This window comes from Pogonomyrmex barbatus, unplaced genomic scaffold (assembly GCF_055798465.1).
Source record: "Pogonomyrmex barbatus isolate J1 unplaced genomic scaffold, ASM5579846v1 scaffold3, whole genome shotgun sequence".
Lineage (NCBI taxonomy): Eukaryota > Metazoa > Arthropoda > Insecta > Hymenoptera > Formicidae > Pogonomyrmex > Pogonomyrmex barbatus.
In genome coordinates, this window is record NW_028297127.1 from 13,725,692 (window position 1) to 13,744,986 (window position 19,295).

Consider the following 19,295-nt stretch of genomic DNA (forward strand, 5'->3'; position numbering starts at 1 on the left):
GAGAATTAACATCATTGTTTTCTTTTTTATATTCAAGAAAATGTAACTTACTGACTAATATACAAAAGAGAAAAAATGTTCGGTGTTTTAATATGATTATATTAACTGTTTTGTTAACAACGTTGCAAGCTTTGTAATTTTATTATATGTATTTATAAAATCATCTATAAATTTTTATCGGTTATACTACAGTTGATGAGTATAAAACGTAATAAAGAAAGATATTTGTGTAATTTCATTTCTTACTACTTACAGGTTGTGAAAATATACCTAAAATATTATACATTATGTGTGTATATATTAACTTTAGGTCTAAGGAGATATACTTCTATGTATATATAACATTTTCGAATTAAATATAAATTATATATTTGATTTTTGTATCCAGATCATTTAGAGGAAAGTTTTAAGACTATTTAATATAAGAATATTTTATATTCACTGAGTAAACTTACATAATTAAAATATTCTAGATAAAAGAAGATATCAAATTCAAAATAGTGTATCAACTTTTATAAAAGATTGTATATCGCACGTGTGTAGTCCAAAAAATTTAAAATATATATTATATATTATACATACATGTATATTGCATGGTCTATACTTTGGTTATGTTTAAATTGTTTACATAATACATAAAGAGCAAGCGAGACTTTACAATATAATATTAATACCAACAATGCATATGCTACGTATATTACAAGTGTATTCAATATTTTCACAATTCTTGATAATAACAATTTATCCAAAATTATGAAATAGTACAAAATGTGATTCCGATTCATTTGTACATATACATCTTTACATTTTTCATCTGCTAATACCAATTTTACCAATCTTACTTTTTGCAAAATAATGCGTTGCATTATAAATAACAAATCTGCACACTGTCATAGAAATAAATTTTTATTATTTTACAGAAAAAATAAATTCAACAGAGCTGCACAGCCGTCATTCTTTTTATTGAACAATGTTATTGATTTATTGGACGAAATAAATCTTGATTGCAAATGGATTTTATGAATTTAAAATATTTCGTACAATGTTGCATATATTTATATTTTATCTTTAAAAGAGTTAAAAACAGTCCTAAATCAATGTTTACGTGTTGCAATATTACATTATTAATGTGTCAGATGACCAACAAAATTCATAGTATTTAGAGTTGACATTCATCATAATCCTGTAAGTGTCGAAATTAATGTTCAAAATATCTACAAGGCAATATTAAATACGATTGTTTTGGCAAAATTGTTGGGGAATACATATTTATAATACGGGAATACATATTTATAATTAAAAAATACTTCTTATATATGCAAAATAAACAAATGAATAAGCAATATAAATTATATTTATAGACAATGATATTTATATATTTACTTTATAGACTTTATTGAAATTAATTAGGCTTGTGCAATTCTAAATTTATGGATATTTATGGATATTTTCAACTTTTAATATTTAATAATATTTGTAAGAATAAGGATTTTTCAAACTAATATTCCAATTACTATTTTTTTAGGATGAATACTTTAAGATATAAACTTGGCACAATTTGAACAATGGACAAGATATGCATATTCAGAATATACATAAAATATGTATTTGCATATATATGAGTTTTTCTCAATTTTATTTTCTGTAGGGGATGTTTTCTAAGATGCTTACATTTCGAGAAAATAAGTCTGTTCATTCTCTCTCTATCATGTATAATTACCACTCTAGGAAATTATATGAATTTTATTAGTCACCTGATGTTTATACAAGTTATATACAAAAATGTGTAGCCTATATGTAACTATAATTTTCAATAAAAGTTAGTCTTTCCCTTAAAACAAGAATGCAGTAGGAAATTATTTGTCAAATGAGTAAACATAATTATGTTTCAATATGCAGCAATCTCTATATATTAATAAATAACTTTACATAATATATATAACATATAAGCGAGCATAAGTGTAAATTATATGCTTATATAGGCGCGCATTGATTTATTAAATTATATATTTCATATATTTTTCTGAAATAACTACTTCTTCTGCATTCTTAAATTTTTTTTCTATTCTAAAATTCAATCAAAATAGTAACTTAACAACACGAGCTCTTTGCTGGTTCTGCCTCGACTAGATTAAAATCTAACCCCCCAGGCCTAGCAAATCCAGTTTTGATACCGTCCCATCCATCTTCTACCTTGTATTCGCCAGTTTGTATCCTGTTATAAACTTCCTGTGTAACCGTTCGAAATGCTTCTTCAACATTTACCCCAGTCTTTGCACTGGTTTCAATATGATGTACACCATGTTCATCAGCAAATGCTCTAGCTTCCTCCTTTGAAACCTCCCGTCTACCACCATTAGTTACTAGATCTAACTTACAGCCTACCAAAGCAAACACAGGACGATGCGGTTCAATGTGTCTGCGAGCTTCCATCATCCATTGAGGAATATGCTCAAAACTTGCTCTATTACAAACATCATATACAAGAAGCGCTCCTACAGAGTTTCTGTAATAAGACTTTGTAATTGACCTGTAAGCAAAAATCAGATTCAATGATAGAGAAAACTTATTTCATAAAAATGATAAAGAACAAATTTCTACAAGAATACGTAGTGAATAACTACAAAAAATTTGAAAATATATCTTTATATTTTTCAATATACAGATGTACATACCTAAATCTCTCTTGACCAGCTGTATCCCATAATTGTAACTTTATCCTTGTACCATCTTTAACTTCTATTAAACGTGCAAAAAAATCCACACCCACAGTTGGATCTGAAAGCTAAAATTGTATAAAATATTAAAAATAAAGAAATCTTTTATTTTCCTGTATTACTTTCTTAATTGAAAACTAAGATATTTCAGTAAGAATTTTAGAATTATTATAGAATTTTAAGAATTATTACTCTATTAATATCTGCTTTTTCCTTAATGATAAACATTTTATTTTCAAAAAATCATATCACTATAATATGTTCATTGAATCAATATACATCAGATTTTATACTTTTTAATTTTAAATATAATATCAGATTTGTTCTAAATTTTTATCTTTTTTTGTCTGTAATTTTAATTATATAAGTTTTAAATAAAAATGTAGAAAATATGTTATAAGCAAAGATCAGACCTATCGTTATGCAACTATGAAAAATATAATGACTTAGTCGAATTAAGCAATCATATCTGAATACAGTAGAACAATAACACTAAATAATTTACAAAGCAAATAATAGTGAAAATATTATCCAGAATACAAAAGAAGATATTCAGGATAATTCTGATCAAACTGCAATTAATCAACGATTTCTTTAATAGATAGAATTGCTTATGACAAAATTAGACAATTCATAATCCCTGATTTAATCTTTTTTCCACATGTCAAACAACAACAGAAAGATAATTTTATTCTTGTTTACAAAACAATACAAGTCTTAACCAATGAGTTAATTGGAGTTTGGATGATTACACTTCTTATCTATCTAATCATTCAAAACAAAGAGGACAAAGAGAGAAACATTACGTATATCGCTAAATATACATCCAGAGAAGTACGTCGAAGTTGAACTACGACGTGAAATCTGCCTAACCTAATTAAATCATCGAACCTATATAGTGACGATACTTGCAGCGATCTCGCAGCGAGACTGCTCAGTGTCGAGAAATCGGAGTTGGACTTTGAAGCTGAACACAGGACCGCGTGTACGTCGCATTGGTGATCGCGACGTCGCGTGAGGGATGGAGATGTAAACAGGAGGAAAGCTATTGCGCAGGCAATTCCCAGCGAAGTGGTCGTGCGCGCGCGATTAGTCTGGGTTCTCGGGGATTGCTTTGCATATATGTACCTCCGCGAACTTGCCGTCGGTGAAGTATTTCAGGAGAGAACTCTTCCCGACCGTACTGTCGCCGATCAGTATCAGCCGAAATTGATAGTCGAAGATAGGCTCTACCATCTTGGCGATGTCGCGCCGAATACGCCTCCTCACGCACGTCGATAATCGGCCGCGGGCGGCCAACAAGTCGTCGCGTCGTCTCTCAGCAAATCTCCTCGCGCATCTCTCACTTCGGCTTGCCTTGTCGCGAGCGCACACAAAGTATTACAGCTGACCGTGGCATTAATCATCGGAGCCACCAACACGAGCGACCACCGTGCGCCGCGCCGCACTCACGCCTCACCTTCGCCCGTGACTCTACCTCGCGCTCGACTGCGCGCCCGCACGCGCGCACGCGCTACTGCGCACAAATCAGCACAAATCTCTTCGGCGCAGCGCGGCGCCGCGACGACGAACGTTCAAAAGTTCACTCAGTGCCTGTTTACACTCTCGTGCCTATTTGCCCTCCTCCCTCTCCCGTCATCTTTACTCTTCTCGTTCATCGAAATCCATGTATATAGGGTATTTAAAAAATGGAGATCGCTCGAAAAGTGATTGGAGACAAAATAAGAAAAAAGTTGGTATGATAGTTGACAGATTCGAAAATGTATTATTTTTAGTTATCCCCATTCTTATGCTGAAATTTCAAATTGCTTTGCTTTCGAATCTTTCTGTCAAAGAAGTGAAAGAAGAGATGATCTTTATGAATTTTATAACATAATTGAAGTTAAATAAAAGTTGCCAGTACTACATAGGATGCATCACGGGAAGATACTATTTGCTTAGCATCTCTTGGCAAAGTTCAGAACTACACAGTTGTGCATCCTGAGTAGTGCTAAAACAACCCGTAACTTTTATTTGAGTTTAATTACTTTATAAAACTCATAAAGACCATTTCTTCTTTCAATTTTGACAAAAAAATTCGAAAAGCAAACCAATTTCATATCTTAATGTAAAAATAGTATAATTCAAAAACAACGTATCTTAATTCCAAAACTGTTCCTATGTTCATATCAACTTTCTTTCTTGTTTTTAGATCTCCATCATTTAGATCTTCATCTTCCGGTGATTGATCTCGATTTATGAAACACTTTGTATATGTGTTCAGCATGAGCGTCAAAAGTGTAAAAAAGTGCAGTCGAAACTTGTCACTGCGATCGCGCGTGCAGTGCATTTAAATATTGCAGAATGCTTTTTATATCTTCTTCTTCTATTGGATTTCCAATATAATTTTTCGTAGCATTATGAATTAATGAAAGATTCAAGAATATGTTATGTATTATGTATTATATGTTATTGTATTATGTATTATATTGTATTGTATTTCTACTTTCTTCTTTTCTTCTTTTCTTTTTATCTGTTTTCTTTTTTTTAATTTTATTCACCTATATTTAATTTTTCTTTGAAAACTTATTATAAATATAATTTTTAGCAATTATGGGAACAAATGAAATAAACAGATAAATTATATTTTAATGCCAATTTTTTTAATAACACGATATAATCTATTATTTTAATATTAATAAATATAATATATTTAATATTAATAATATAATATATTTATAAAATTGCTCGAATTTTCAAAATCCAAGAAGAAAATAAAAATTAAGCAATTATTTAGTTTTACAATTATATCTTTCCTTATATTTCTTACAAATCAAGAATAAATAATTGACATCTTGAATCTCACATTGACAAATTGTTAATTTATGCTTTTCATTTAATAATGCAAATCGAATCCTTATCGTTTCTATTTTCCATTTGATTTGCGTCATTTGATTTACGTCGATGACTCAAGTCGACTCAATCCTGACTAATTCTGCTATGGCAGAGAGTTGAATGATAAAGGGGAGGGAGAAATAGACCAAAGAGATAATCGAGGAATCTGAGAATAATATTGATGCGTCATCATCACCATATCACTATCGTTTTTTACTGATAAATCAACGCATGTATAAGTCAATATAATATATAATCTTTATTTATTTATTTTTATTATTAGAAAATTTTATTTGTTTAAATTATATATGCTACATTATTTTTCTACTTAATGAAAGCAGATCGTATGTTTTTTTCAAATGTTTTTACAGAATGTATGTAAAAAATACAAATAAAAATTATAAGTCAATTTACATTTGTACAGCAACAAAATAAACTGTTAGATTATATGAAAATAAATTAATTTCATGTATCTTTAGTTTATAGATACATCGTATTCATTTAATAACATTATGTATAATAAATTGTTTATCGTATTGGAGTTATCGACTTGCGTTCATGTCGATACAAGCGTTATAAGTCAGGCAAACGAGAAATATCTACCATCATGTTATACACTATGGATTTGTTATACAATATAGATTGGCTTAGCGACAATGTACGTGATATTTTGTACATTATTGAATAACTCTAAAGAAATGTAAAGAAAGCCATGATATACTTTTAGAAAAAGAATAAAACATGAATAAAAAATTGTAACATGCACATAGAACAGATTTTAAAGCGTGTGATCCATTTTTTTCTTTTTGCAAAGTTTAAACGTTTCATTTAAAATGCAGAAACGTGCAAGAAAGCGTAGCTGAAACAAACAGATTTACTTTATCTCTCAAACTTTCTCTCCCTGCTTTCCCTCTTTGTCGCGTTTCCATGACTTATATACATATTAAACGTGTTTCTTTTTTAGCCGTATCTTTTACATTTGTACAATTCTTCTTCTTTTTCTGTATAATCTCAGTTTATAAGTAGCATATATCAATTTTACAGAAAGTATGATGTAACGCAGCTAAATAGAACAGACTCATTGTTATTTCCATTGACAATGTAATTGACCAATTAGAAGAATTAATGGGATTTTTTATCCCATACAATGGGATACAAAATGTGTAGGAATCATGAATTTAAATATAAATCAGATGAGTAAAATATAAACATGTTAAAAACGCTTTAATTCAGAATTTTGTATTTGTATTCAATTTTGTATTCAATATTTTGTATTTGTTTGCAATAAAAGAAAATTTTTAGAGGTGTTACTTTGTACAACATTTATATGATAAATTTGCAATAATATTATTTGCAAATAATTGCAAATGAGTATATAAATGAGTATAAAAGAACGAGATTTTCATTAAATTTTGTCAGGTGTTATTTTATTAGGTTATGCAAACTATATTTACGCTCTAGATGTTCTACTTGATGCATGCAAGATGCTTTATATACACGAGTTGAATCGGCGCGACGCGCTGTTAAATGCCTTGTCGTATTAATTTTTTAACATATCACACGTGACTACTGGCGGCGAGCCTCTACAAAGCATCTAACTTGTAACACAGTTAACTCTTTCAGTGACTTGAGAAAACTAGCGATATCAACCTCTATCAGATCGAAAATTTCTTCGAATATATTTATCATAGTTAAAGAAGATAAAACATTATTAAATCAATTTGATAAAACTTTTTTTTTAATGAAATAAAATTTGTATTTAAAAAAAAAAATAGTAAAAATATTTTTGATGAAGTAGTATTAATGAAAAGTATTATTAGAAAAAGGTAAATATATATTTATGGGCATTATCCATTGTCATGATACATTGTTAAATGCCAATGTTTCGTGAATATCGCAATTTATACTTTATCAGAGTGAGGAACAACCTGATAATATAATTATTTTATTTGAATAAAGTTACAGTTGTCTGTTCGATTTTTACATTGTATTATTTTTATTTTGTAATTACAATCTAAAATTTATTTTTAATTTATTCAAATTATTTTGTTATCACATTATTTATTACATTTAGTACATCATTTATTTAATTCAAGAATCTATTAAATATTCGAAATTATTTTCACTTTTTGATTCTTAATCACATACAAAATCTCTTTTTATAACAAAAATAAGAATTTCTTTTCTTATTTTCGCTGTTATTATTAAAAATTAAAACTTTCGTAATATTTTAGAAACAAATTTTTACAAATTAATATTACGATATTATATAAATCGCGCGCATCGATAATATTCATCTAATAATTATTCCTGAGAATCATCAAAGAGTTAAAAAAAAGAAATGGCAGAACATACACGTAAGATCTTCCGCGCAAGACCTTGTCGACAGGATATCGACGCTGTCGGGGATATGACACGATGAAACTTCGTTTACGCGCCGTTGCCGGGTGAATCGCGGCGACGCGTGAATGGCGGGCGCGCGATTGGCCGACTACACGTTCGTCAGCGCGTCGGATTGGTCGCCGCGGCTTGTGTAACGTGACGACCGCGCGACGTCCGGGGCGAAGTGAGCCGCGAGGCGCCCGTGCCTGGCCGCGCCGCGAGCCAAGCTGAACTCAGCCGCGCGACCATTCGTACGCAATACGCGACGTCGGTTGCGCGGCGGGCTACGCGCGTCGATTCCTTTTCACGGGAGTACGCGAAACGCACGCCGGTCAAAACGACCGTCATTTACGATCGAATGTATACACGCATACGCAACACTCAAAATGTGATCGGGTGATTTTTTTATTTTTTTGTTCTTTATTTATTGAAAGACGCTCCCGCTCGAAGGCGAAGGGAAGGATTGCCGGCGAGTCTTCGCGCCTTCACTAGGATTCATGCCGACGACGAACATGAAACTTCTATAAGGAACTGAAGGTAATTCACGTTATATTTATTTAAAAAATATATGCTTTCGTGCAATTTCTTTCCTTTTCTTCTAGAAAGAAAGCGCGAGGTAAAGAAATTTGAAAGCTCACTTCGCGGCATCGCCATTTTCCTTCCCATCTTCAAAACCGGGAATGTTTTTATTTTAATTTTTCTTACATGCGACCGGAACTGTCGAACTAATCTTTCATTTTCTAATTTTTTTCTTAGTGACGTCATTAAATGCTTGATACTTAAAAAAACACGGACGAAAGAATTACAAGCATTCTTTAATTTTAAATATAATTCAGAAATTTTTATAGAAATAAATTTTTTTAAAGAAATTGATAAAGAAGACTGATCATTAAGCAATTGTCTCATACACATTGCATCGAATATCTACAGAGGTACGTACAAAAGACGCGGGTATTATTCAAAATAGAGATTCACTTATTGTTAAACGCGAGAGAATTTAAATCGCCGCGCATGGCGAAGCGCGTGATTCAAGTTTTTATCTCAAAGAGAATTCGCAAAGAGAATCTGCACATATCCTTTTCACACTCATAGTTCACGCTATTCTACATGCAAGGATGCATGCCAAAAGAGCGATTATATATGATATCATTTAATGATAAAATGCGTATATCCTGACCAATAAAATACTCAAGGTTGATGTTATCACATTTTTAGCGAGAAAAATAAAAAAATATACGGAAAGAATAGACATTGAATATTTTATCATTTATTTTCACGCTACTCTACACGCTAAGGATACATGTCCAAAGAGTAATTATACGTAATATCATTTAATGATAAAAACATAATGTGTATATCAACAAAATATTCAAGGCTAATGTTATCACATTTTTATTAGAAAAATAGAAAAATATATGAAAAGAAAATACATTGGATATTTTATTATTTAAAATATTTATATCAAATATTTATATCATTTTCTTGTTTATTTTTATGCATTTTTTTATTAATTTGTTGAAAACTGCGTTCTATTAATTGTTAAATAAACTTTGGAGTTAATATTAACAACATATGTGATGACTTAGTCAAAATGTCATTTAATATGCCGAATTCAAGGATTTTAACGAATGGATTCTTGAAAAAGTATGCATAATGCTACAACACTTCACTTATATCTAGTTATTAATATGAAATTGATTATTTTATTAAAAATTTAACAATGCAAGATTTTTATCTTGAATTCTAACGATTTATAAAGAATCTAAAAGTATATTTGTTAATTTTATTATTTTTTTTTATTTTTTATTTTTATATTTTTATATTATATTCATATTATATTTATATTATTTGTATATTTATATTATTTTCATATAATTAATTTGTTTGAATAAATCTGTGATTTTGATTGACATTTATTATTAGGTTTTAATTTCTATGATATTACTAGAAAAGACTATAATTCTTAGATATTATATCTTTAAATATCTCTTATATATTTATATATTTATTTACATACCCATTCTGTTTATATCCAGAAAACGTTTATAATATTTATAAAAAAATATTGCGGTATTTTTCCATAAAAAGAGAAACTCGAATCCAAGCTCTGCAACATGTGCAATTTCAGATTTGCATAGTCGATTCGAGTGAATGGGACACAAAGCACGAATAACAAAGCCAAAGGCACAGAGAACTAGCCAATACCTACACTTGAAACAATTTTTTCATTCACACGACGTCTCGTCGGTTAGTTAACTGCGTACGTTTCTCAATAAAAAGAACTATATACGCATAAAATTGGGTCAATCTTTGAAACTGAATAAATGTAATATTTTTATAGGTGTATTTATTTAGAAAAAAAGCGACTAATTAAAAGAAAATGTATACAAATGCAATTCAATACGGCTTATTATTTAATAATGTTCATCGACACACTTGAAGTGTACGATTTATAAATTTAATGTACTTGGAAATTAATTTATTTTTCACTTTTATCTTATTTACGTCGCGCAAACTCACCTTTCCTTTCTTCATTTATTCGAAAAAGATAAAAAGGTACGGTATATTTTTGCTTTCATGTACGTCTTTGATGTATAAAAAGTATTAAATTATTACCGCTTCCGGATGAAGAAAAGCTTCTTGGTGGGCCGTGCGCTCTCTGGAAATACAACCGCGGTCTCCACGGCCCATTGCATTGTCGCAATTCGTCGAGAAGTGTTGGGGTGTTTTTCTCATCGTAACATTAATCTCACCGTGCTTCCGGAAGATAGCCTGGATCGCGGTCGTATTGCGAGTACGTTGCCTCTACCGTGCTTAGGAGTGGCGTGAGCTTTTTGTCTACCGGTAGGTCTGGCTTTCGGTGCATCGGAAAGGAGTATACTCGGATTTCTCGCGAGTTTTCATTCCACACACCGTTGATCATCGGTGATACATCATATTATTTCGCTATCATTGGCGGATTATTCATTAGATCTCTCAGGCGTATGAGCATACGAACAGAGCCTCCAAATGAAATCGCGTTGTTTGACAACTAATATTTACATGAGAATAAAATTTGGTCGGAAATGAAGTTACGAGTAACGCGAAAATTTACAACTAATTTGTATTATCTTCTATTTCGTGAATAATATTTAGATAACGTGCCGATTGATCGGCGTTGCGTTGTTCATGAAACAATTAAACAATGTTGCCTTGTTAGATATGACATTGTTTGAATATATGGATCGCCAAGCAGTATTGAAATATAGAGAGGTATTTTTGCTTCGATAAAGCAACCGATTGGAGGGATGTCCGCGATACGCGAAACCAAAGGCATTGACCCTATAGTACGAAACCTACTTTATATAACGCATATGTACTATGCGTTCGTCGAACGAGCTACTTTTTTTTAAAGCGTATATGCCGATATTAGAAATTTATACTATTGCATACTAGAGCAACCTCTTCAAAGCAGAATTTTTTTTATCAAACGCAATACTTTATCGAACAATAATGTGGATATAACTTTAACATATATTTATTGAAACGAAGTTCTATCAGATCTCGCTTTGTTAGCTCACAAGTGTTGAACTCTCTTCATCGTCGTGATGAAGTTGCGAAGTTGACCGATTGCGAAGTGCAAGAAAACCGAGGACTCGAGGGATCCAACAATGTTGCACTGTTTCGCATCTGTGTATGCGAGGCGATTTCGAGTCGATCGTCACACCATGACGATAGATCATAAGAGACTTCTGTGAGTTCGAAAGTAAACGATAATCGAGCGCATATAAAATCTCTTTCATATTGCATTTGAATCTTTTTTCAGAAAATGTTCTATTTAAGTATTCGATTTAATAGGAAGTAGATAAAAATAATTGTACAAAATGAATTATGAAAAGAATATATTTTTAAAATATTTAAAATTTTTAAGGCTTTTATAAATTTTTTATAAGTTTTGGGATATATTCAAAACTTTTCGAAATTTTTATCATATATCCCAAGTCATTATTTTTTTCTAGTATATTGTACTTGAGTAACTTGATTTTGCTGCTTGCTTTTGCATTGTGTATTAATTTTCACATGATTTGAAAATTATCGTTACTCTCTTTGCTTTTACGAATATGCGTTAACATAATGAAGATTTATTATAATAATTATAACAATCCATCTTTTTTATCTTTTTTATTTTATGTATTTATTTTAAACTGTTTTATTTTTAATTATACCTGTAAATTTAATAACATTATGGATATAAATATTTAGATAAATAAACATTATATGAATACAAATTTTATTTTACACACACACACACACACACACACACACACACACACACACACACACACACACACACACACACACACGTGCGCCCGCGCGTACCCGCGCTAATGTAATAAAATACTTTACACAGCGCATCATAATGATATAACACTTAACTAAACTCTATAATTTTGATTGCTATAAGCGCAATTAACTGCTCACGTTAGTCGTGGAATAACAGCTACAGACAATGTTTCTGTATAGAATACCGTTGTACTAGTCTACCTCTTGATTATCATGTATTAATAGAACTATTTTACGCTGGTACGAACAGTTTTCTTTTATATGTGTGAATGTATTGGTATAATTAAACTACGCACTATGTATTACTATGTATTATTATTCTAAACTTGTATTGAACAATTGTTCCATATTGCTTTTCACAATTATGTCGTCAAGGCTGAAACTATGTTCAATGTGCTTTCTAAAGAACTTAGAACGAAGGATATCAATTAATTATTGAAAACCTCAATAACTTTGTAAATATTCCATATTTTTACATGGTATTAGAAAATACCAAGAATTGAAAATATTTGTAAATTATTAAGAAAGATGTTTTGCTTCGTAAAGGAAATGACAATGCAAGAAACGTATTGGGAACAAGAAGTAAGAATATTTATGGGTATATAATGTTCAAAATTTTAGATAAGATTAGAATATATATCTACTTACATTTCTTATATTACTCATAATTAAATATTGTAATTTTGACATCTAAAATTAACGCGAAATAAACATAAATTATGATCAATTTTATTTGTTCTATATTTTAATTTATTCATTATTCCGAGTTATTTATTTTATTCTTCACGAACAATGTTACAAATTAATAGTTAAGGCATTTATATAATTAATTAAAAAAATTAGTTGCAAATAATTTGAGAAAATTGCAACATTATATGAATATTAATATTAACAGTGCGCTCACTTATGAATAAATGGAATAAATTAAAAATTAATAAATGTTAATGTCTATAGGTAGTTTTTCAATATGCAAGAAAAGATTTAATGGAATCATTTTGTAAAGTTATCTAATTATTTGTAATTTTACAGAATGCTTTAGTAACTGCTGCATTGTACTCTCTTGTCTCATAAACGTACTGTGTATAGTCTTCACGTTTAACACAATTGAAAGTTTTAACTTTAAAGCAGCGAGCTTAAAGTCTTGAGTGGTATAATCAATATTATGGTTGATACACATCATTTTCCTTACGTTATGTTCTTTGCTCATAGAAAAGCTTGTCTATACAATGTAGTTACGATACAATGTAGTTTACGTCCTACTTTGCCACGTCATTCACGATGTAAATTATGAGCATTTAGATAATCGTCGCTGTAATACTCTGTTCTATATAATTACACATGTTTGAGATAGAATTCTTAAAAAAAAGTGTTAAATGAAGAGTGCACATTTTCTCCGATATAATGTGTAGTTGTAATTGTGTAGTTGAATTTTCTTTATTGAATTTATGTATATAAATAACAAACGTAATTACAGAGAAATTTAATATAACAAGTTTTGTCGAGAGAATTAAACTTCAGTATTTCATAAAATTTTAATATTTTATAAAATAAAATGGAGCAAAACATTATTCCAATAACTTCTGATAAACTCAATTTTAAATGACATAAAATTTATGTCTTAATTGTTAGGATACTTTTTATTTTAAATTAAAAAAATGATATGATAAAAAAGAAAGATTTTGTCCACTTTTGGCACTTAATAAGAAACCATTAAATTCATATTCAATCCATCCAATGATTATGATAAAATAGGTAATAAAATAATATAACAGATATGGAACTCTTTATATAAATACTTTCGAGATTTACAGGCCATGTTTTAAAGTTTTACACAAAAATTAGAGCCAGAAGCTCTATAACATATGCAAAAAATTTCGGTAATAGCAATGCTCCAATCAAACTGATGAGAGGATTACTTGATTCGGGTTTTATTACAGTCAGTTAACCATATTAGAAATTTTGTTTGCCATAATCATGTTATCATAAAATAAAGTTAGTCGCCAGGTGAATTCATCCGTGGTAGAATATATTTTGGGGTTGAAATAACATATTGCGGGAACGGCGTTTGTGTATTCCGCACTTCCGCGCTGTTTTGTTCACGGCGATCTTTTCCCGGATTCGGCCGACCGGCGGTGACTCCTATTTATATCGCGCCCGTTAAAATTGCCTGTAGTATATAGCTACGGCACGTCTGGCTGCAGGCATTTTGGTCGGCCGAATCATCGAATTAAAAAGGGTATATCCTTGGCGGTTGCGGTGGAATAATCGATCTCGCTTCATTGACCTCGACTCACCGAACTTGCTAATTGCCGGAATTACCGAATCCGCTTGAAGCGTAACATCGCGCTGCGATATAATGCATACGATCATCGTGAATCAACTTTGATTCGATTGCTATATCTTTGGTCACTACAATGTAAAGGATTTAAAGATTAAAGTTTCCAAACTAAAATTCTAATAAAAATGATGATGTATACGTTGAAAGAAACAGTCGTCTAGATAAGTCTAAGCCAAGCTAGAAGCACGACATTGTCCTTTTTCAAATTAATGGAAACGATTATATACAACTATTATAACATAAATACATCTTTAGTTGATTTAATTTTGATAATTATTATAACATAATTGATCGCATTTTAATAAATAATATAAATAATATAAAAATAATACAATAATAATAAAAAAATAAATAATATCTCTTAGCACCGAAAATGAAAATGTGGCTAACCGGTGGAAGTCACCGGTTCGATATTTCATATCTCGCGAGAGAAAACACGTTTTGAATATATAAGTCAGAAATGTCGTATGACAGTTCTCAGGTGATAGACCGTTGGAGATGGACACGTCCCGATGAACGCGTGGGCGCCGTCGACGGTAAAGTGCAGGGCAATACGCGCCAGGTGTAAATAAAAACCGCCGTAAGCGCGGCCGAGCGTAACGACCGCCCGGTCTTTTCTTCCGTGGCATTGTCAGCTGGCCGGCACGTTTGTTTCGATCCCTTTGTGCGTCGGCCGCACGGCCGTGGTTACCTTTTCCGAGTGAAGCTCGGGATGCCCTGCTATTTGCATAAGAATTCCGCGTCACCGGCAAACGTCGGCGGCCTGCGACCTCGCGGTAATGGAAAAACGCTCGACCGAAGAGACCGCGGGACTCTTCCCGCTCTGTCCGAATACGTTCCAGTTTTACGAGACGTCCGCATGCGAGCTAAATGAAATCGGGACGCATTGTGCCCTTCGATAGCATATTATCATATACTTCCGCGACTCAGCTAGGAATGTGCAAGTCGGAAGTTAAACACCGTTAAACTTCGTTTTATCGTCTATTTTTGGACCACGGAACGAAATGTCAAGGCGAAAATAAATAACAGCAGGTACTTTTTGGCACTTCATAGAATGGACTGTCTTATATACGTTTCTCAAAAGCCACACTCTAAACTTCGTAAAGTAAACAATGGGAAAAATTAACGATATGCTTTATTAAAATTAGAAAATTTATAAGGAGAAAAAATTGATCGATTTGATTTCTGAAAGGCATATATTTGTTATGAAATCAAATATTGCGTTTAGGAGAAATCGACAAAGGCAAATATTAGAAAATCAATTATGGAGGATGCAGGATGCGTTGGAATGAAAATAAGGCTAAATGTTAAAATTAGTATTAGGCTCGATGCACCAAGGCACGTTCCGCAACGTGCAACCGATAAGCGTTGATATCGAGCACGTTGACCGGATACGCTTAAAGTATACAGACGTCGTGGGCATCTGTTTCCGTTTAAATCTCCGCTTAATCACCCGATAATCGTTGCAACTCTGTTTATGTTTATGTTATGTTCAATGACGTATCGGATCTGTTTTAGCGCTACTTGTTTTCCAAAATTTTTTTCACAATGCGATTTTAATCTTGGAATATACGCTTTACGTTGGATTGAAAGTTCCCAGTTGAGTTTTAATTTTAGGCACTTTCCGTGTTGAAAAATTAAAAGAAGATGTTTGTTATATCCGAAGCTATTATGAGCTTTCGAAGCTCGCGAGTTTTCGAATCTTCGTGACTGAAGTTTGCGTTCTTTTTTTTTTTTATGGGAGAAGGCTGAGTAAACGTCCGTTTAAGCCACCCCACGGCTTAAAAATGAGAAGATCAGATTCTAAGGGGACTCGCGTTTTCCCCGTTGGCCTCGTTCGCGCGCAAGCACGAACTCTCTCGTCTCTAGCCGTTCGGTTCCGCACTGCAATTTTTTTCTTTTTTTCGGGGACGCAAGTTATAAATTTTATGATTTATTCGTCTTGCTCGCACTCGCGGGGCGAGTGGCCAGAAATATATACGTAGACGGGCAGCAACACGGCCATTATATAGCCAACCGTGTATGAATTACGGCTGTATGCATGCCAGTGACGTGCAGTCATCGGCCCAACGGCCGATGCCGATAGCCCTTTGGTTTGGACCCTATACTTAGCGGATAATCGACGCGATATACTGCGCTTATTAGCGGATATAATAAGCCACATGCCGAACCCACCCAGGCCTTCGAGATTCGTTCTGTTAAGTAGCCTGCTCTCTCTCTCTCCTCCCGTCCCACTTCTCTCTCCCACGCCATTTCCTATCTGTCTCCGTTCTTCTTTAAGCAAAACACAAGACGATTCAAGAGAAAAAAAGTACGTGCATAATGATGGTATTTAGTCAATGATAGCATCAACATTGTAATACCGAGGCGCATGAAAAAATGTACGCAGAGAGAAAAGATTTTGCTGCCGTAGCAAAATCGATTGCTACTGTTTGTTTAATATAAAAGCAATCAAACTTCTCTATAAACTTCTCTATAAATTATTTGATTTGTCTTAACAAATAAATTTGCAAATTGTAAATTTATAGAATGCATTCATTGTTAAAGTAAATCGGCTAAATAGAGTCTGTTCTTAATTAATACATTTTACGTGATATGTAATAATGTTGCTGTAATGTAATAATGCAGGCTTAGCAAAATTATTATCAGCAAGGACAATTAACATTCTTAACAAACTTTTTAGTTGTCTGCATATTGTTTTACAATGCTACGACAGCACAAAACATGCAGCGTTAGCAAATATTTTTTTTCTTCGTGTATATGCATAAGCGTAACTTTCGGAAAATGAAAGAATTCTAATCCGCTTTTATATTAATTTATGAAATACTGTTTTTACTGATTGCATTTTGAAAGCAATCAGTAAAAACAGTATTTCATAAATTAATATAAAAGCGGATTAGAATTCTTTCATTTTCCGAAAGTTACGCTTAAAAGCATGTATTTGAAAATCTCTCAAAAAATTTATATGATCATACGAATAATATCTATTGTACTGCGAAATATATACAATGTAAATAATGCTATAATTGTATACTAACAATAATTTACAAATAAATAATCATTAGAAAAAATTATGCATTATAAATGACTGAAAGTCCAAAGATCTTGAATTAAATTTCTTATCTTATCTTATCTTAAATTTCATAGGTAAATGTATTCAAATAAATGGATGAATGAAATTTTTTTCATTTAACTTTAAAAATATCTTTATACGCACTTTTAAGAATATTCTTGGCGAAAAAATATATTTGAAAGATATCACGAAGATATATAAAAAAAAAGTATAAAAAGATATTGAATAATAAACAATAAGAAGTAATAATATCTCTCTTTCATCAGATTTATGTTAAGGAAAAGTTAAACTCCATATAATCAACGAGAAAAAAAATTTATCAAAAAAAATTAATAAACAAGAAATTCTCATTTGTGAAATTTATTAAAATTGTGTTATTGATGACCAATTATATAATCATATTGTTTATTGATAATTAGGAAAAGAAAAAAAAATGGAGATGCCGGGGATCGAACCCGGGGCCTTTCACATGCAAAGCGAACGCTCTACCACTGAGCTACATCCCCTGACAAGAATACTTTCTTTTAATTGTAATTACTGTTACCGTCTTTATTAAAATAGAATTTAGAATCAAATAATTGATTGTTTATACAGATAACAAAAATTTGCTTAATTTCTGATTGATTTTTATAAAATTTATTGATATTTTAATATTTTTAATCAAGATATACTGATTAAAATAGCAAATTAATAGCGGCGTGATATTGAGATTTTTATCATTTTTGCGATTAATGCTATTTTTCATTGTCCAAGTCATGTCAATATAATATTACTATTGTCTTCTAGACAGTTCTAATATAAAGGTAAGGAATCCTAGTGCAAAGGAGGAAGCTCTTTACTTATGTATTTAATATTAAAGAAATTTAAAGAAAAACTAATAAAAAACTAATAATGAAAATATTATAACATTATCAGTATGGTTACAAAATAATTAATACAATTTATAATCAAAAGAAATAGAAAATAATTATATTTTCAATCAAAATTTTGGAGTTTTTTGACACCGACAGTTTTGCGGTGCATTCTTCACACGATCTTAGGATAATTTTCCAAGATCAATTCGTATAACTATTCATCTCTTCTTGATCTCATAAAAAGCAGATTCGCGATTATAGAGAGCATACATGGATTATGGAGACTCAAAGGAACTCGGAGGGCCTTATAGTTGCACCAGGGCGGACCGGAGTACTCTCGCATAATGCACCATTGTTGTTTTTTCGATGTAGCGGCACCGGGTCGTTCTATATCGTTTCCGAAGAATCTCAGAATAATGCGCGTCGCACGATAATTCCGAGGGGGGGTGTGACTCACTCTTTGCGCTTTCGTTCACAAGGCGATCGAGCCAAGTTCCGGCACAGGCGGATGCCCGGCTGTCCGCGGGGCACGTTCAACAGTTTTCTTTCTTTCTTCCTCTGTTATTCGCTGCTGAACTATAAGCTAGACTATGTTAAACATTGCCTTTGCCGTACATGCCATTTACGTAAATGGCAAGTTACATATGCGCGTGTGTATCTAACGAAAATATCACAAATATCAAAAATTGAAAACTCGCGACGAATGCTGTGATTTATTTCGATACTTTTTTCCA

General features: G+C 31.6%; 2 protein-coding genes, 1 long non-coding RNA gene and 1 other non-coding gene across 6 annotated transcripts in view; 2 read left to right on the forward strand and 2 right to left on the reverse strand.

Moving 5' to 3' along the window:
• Window positions 1-78: 78 nt before the first annotated feature.
• Window positions 79-4,180, reverse strand: LOC105424490 (RAS oncogene family member Rab39). 2 transcript variants are annotated; one of them, XM_011634750.3, is made up of 3 exons: window positions 3,846-4,180; window positions 2,676-2,785; window positions 79-2,530 (listed from the first exon to the last, which is right to left on the reverse strand). In XM_011634750.3, the coding sequence occupies exons 1-3, from the start codon at window positions 3,951-3,953 to the stop codon at window positions 2,092-2,094; spliced, it is 657 nt and encodes a 218-aa protein (XP_011633052.1). In that variant the 5' UTR covers window positions 3,954-4,180; the 3' UTR covers window positions 79-2,091. The 2 variants fall into 2 exon arrangements, with proteins under 2 accessions (XP_011633052.1, XP_011633053.1); XM_011634751.3 differs by lacking the exon at window positions 3,846-4,180 and adding an exon at window positions 3,630-3,832.
• Window positions 4,181-4,307: 127 nt separating this feature from the next.
• On the forward strand, window positions 4,308-6,350 carry LOC148936089 (uncharacterized). Its single transcript, XR_016139766.1, has 2 exons — window positions 4,308-4,449; window positions 4,909-6,350. It is a non-coding gene; the product is annotated as an uncharacterized LOC148936089 (long non-coding RNA).
• Window positions 6,351-8,179: 1,829 nt separating this feature from the next.
• LOC105424599 (uncharacterized) overlaps window positions 8,180-19,295 on the forward strand; it is a 31,926-nt gene continuing 20,810 nt past the window's right edge. Inside the window, exon 1 of one of the 2 annotated variants that reach the window (XM_089079045.1) lies at window positions 8,180-8,510. The gene's annotated coding sequence lies outside the window, so the exon portion shown is untranslated. The remainder of the gene's footprint in view (window positions 8,511-19,295) is intronic. The other variant, XM_011634899.3, reaches the window with a different exon arrangement.
• TRNAA-UGC (transfer RNA alanine (anticodon UGC)) lies at window positions 18,142-18,213 on the reverse strand. The gene has a single exon. It is a non-coding gene; the product is annotated as a tRNA-Ala (tRNA).

Bases quoted from the DNA above. Each gene is read 5' to 3' on its own strand.
- LOC105424490 (XM_011634750.3), bottom strand. From the start codon at position 3,953: ATGGTAGAGCCTATCTTCGACTATCAATTTCGGCTGATACTGATCGGC. The intron at 2,786-3,845 runs GTACATATATGC...ATACAATTTTAG, and splicing joins CCGACGGCAAGTTCGCGGAG to CTTTCAGATCCAACTGTGGG. The intron at 2,531-2,675 runs GTATGTACATCT...TTTTGCTTACAG, and splicing joins GCTGGTCAAGAGAGATTTAG to GTCAATTACAAAGTCTTATT.